This window comes from Penaeus monodon, chromosome 29, assembly GCF_015228065.2.
Source record: "Penaeus monodon isolate SGIC_2016 chromosome 29, NSTDA_Pmon_1, whole genome shotgun sequence".
In the NCBI taxonomy this organism is placed as follows: Eukaryota; Metazoa; Arthropoda; class Malacostraca; order Decapoda; family Penaeidae; genus Penaeus; species Penaeus monodon.
In genome coordinates this window covers 28,543,826-28,545,384 of record NC_051414.1, presented here as the reverse complement: position 1 = coordinate 28,545,384, position 1,559 = coordinate 28,543,826, and the positions used below count along the sequence as shown (strand labels likewise).

The window sequence follows — 1,559 nt, the reverse complement described above, 5'->3', positions numbered from 1 at the left end:
TTACTGTTCGCCTTCCGGTTTTTTGCCTTCTTCAGCGGGCGGCGCAGCGTCTCCTTCTGGTATCTCAGGTAACGCCGGTACTGCTAACGGTACTAACGGTCCTGCCTTTTCTTCCTTTTCTTCAGTCTGGGGTGAGAGGGCAAAGGAGGTTACACGATCTGGTGTGATACTTTTAAAAATATGAGTGTGAATAATGCATAGTAAAAATCTGTCAGAAAAGTAAAGCAGCAGGAAACACTGTGGTAAAATTAACAAATCGACTATCTTCAATGTTTCCTTCTGAAGATATTTTGAAGCCCTACAAAGTATGACCACTCAAACTAAATCGACTTAACCTGATCTGGTCAAGACCAGCTTTAAGAATAGGATAATCAGCATGAAAAAAGTCAGTTACTTCAGTACTGGAAGTTCCCTATCATAGCTATGATTACTTCCTGGGAACATAACACGACGACGACCAGGCTGATTTGTTTTTAAAAATATATAGTATTTGTTGTCACAATTTAAGTTGTTGTTTTTTTTTTGTTCCAATTTCACTTATTCTGGAAAGCTATCTCCATTTAAAAAAAAGTGAGTAAGAGAGGTATTCCTAAATACAAGAAACGTATTAATTGCAGCTCCTGCCTTTCAAAGATCATAGTTCTCATACATGTACATAAATCCTCTTCCAACGAACCAAAATCATCGAGACTCACCTTTTCCGCAGGAGGTCCTTGCATGAGACCCATAAGAGCCTGCCATATCTTGCGTAACACGTAGAACACTCCAAACGCGCTGTGGTACATGATGAGGAACAAGAGGCGACAGAAGCCAACTGCGAGTTCGGTGGACGACATCTGCTTGATTTCCTTGATCTTCTTCTTGAGGTTGGAAGGAGCGAAGACCGAGAGACCCTCGAGCATCTGGTCCTTCACGCCTCCGATCTTCGACTTGATCAGGTCCATGCCGGTCCTTAAGGGGGGGTGGAGGGGGTGTTATGTGGATATATCGGTTGTATATTTAGAAACAAGCAGTTTCACGGTATCAGACGGCCAGGTATTGTGATGCTACTTTTTCTTTGGTTAGACGGGTATACAAGTGTGCATTATTTGTTCTCGGCTTATGCATTATTACTCTTTTTAATTATCTTTCCCTCATATTTCTATGGATGTTAAAATATATCCTTTTATATGCACGCCGCAATACCTACTTTTCTTCTTCGTCTTCACTAAGGTACTTGAGGCCGTCCGCGTTCGATTTCTTGGACATGGCATCGTCTTCCTCTTCCATCAGGGCGGTGGCGTGCTGCATCTCAAAGATGGCGTCCTCGCAGAAGTTGACGAAGGCCTCCAGCTTCTCCTTGTCTCCCTCAGTGACGATGGCGTAGAAGAAACTACGCTTCGAGTCCTTGATCTGAGGCTTCTCCCACTGGTCGATGTTCTCCTCCTTGATCTCGAAGTACACGCGTTCGATGCGCTTCGAGCTGCCCATGATCTCGATTCGACCCAGGAAGGGCTCGAAGTAGTTCAGGACAGAACCAGCAGTCTGGGAAAACAATGTCACGTATTATTTCCTGTGAT

At 44.0% G+C, this 1,559-nt stretch overlaps 1 protein-coding gene across 1 annotated transcript in view; it reads right to left on the bottom strand.

Moving 5' to 3' along the window:
* The window catches only part of LOC119592110 (ryanodine receptor-like), a gene marked incomplete in the record, with an annotated part of 20,940 nt that overhangs the window by 11,836 nt on the left and 7,545 nt on the right, over positions 1-1,559 (bottom strand). Inside the window, 3 exon segments of the mRNA XM_037940930.1 lie at positions 5-126; positions 696-951; positions 1,190-1,524. Coding sequence (XP_037796858.1) covers positions 5-126; positions 696-951; positions 1,190-1,524 — 713 coding nt within the window.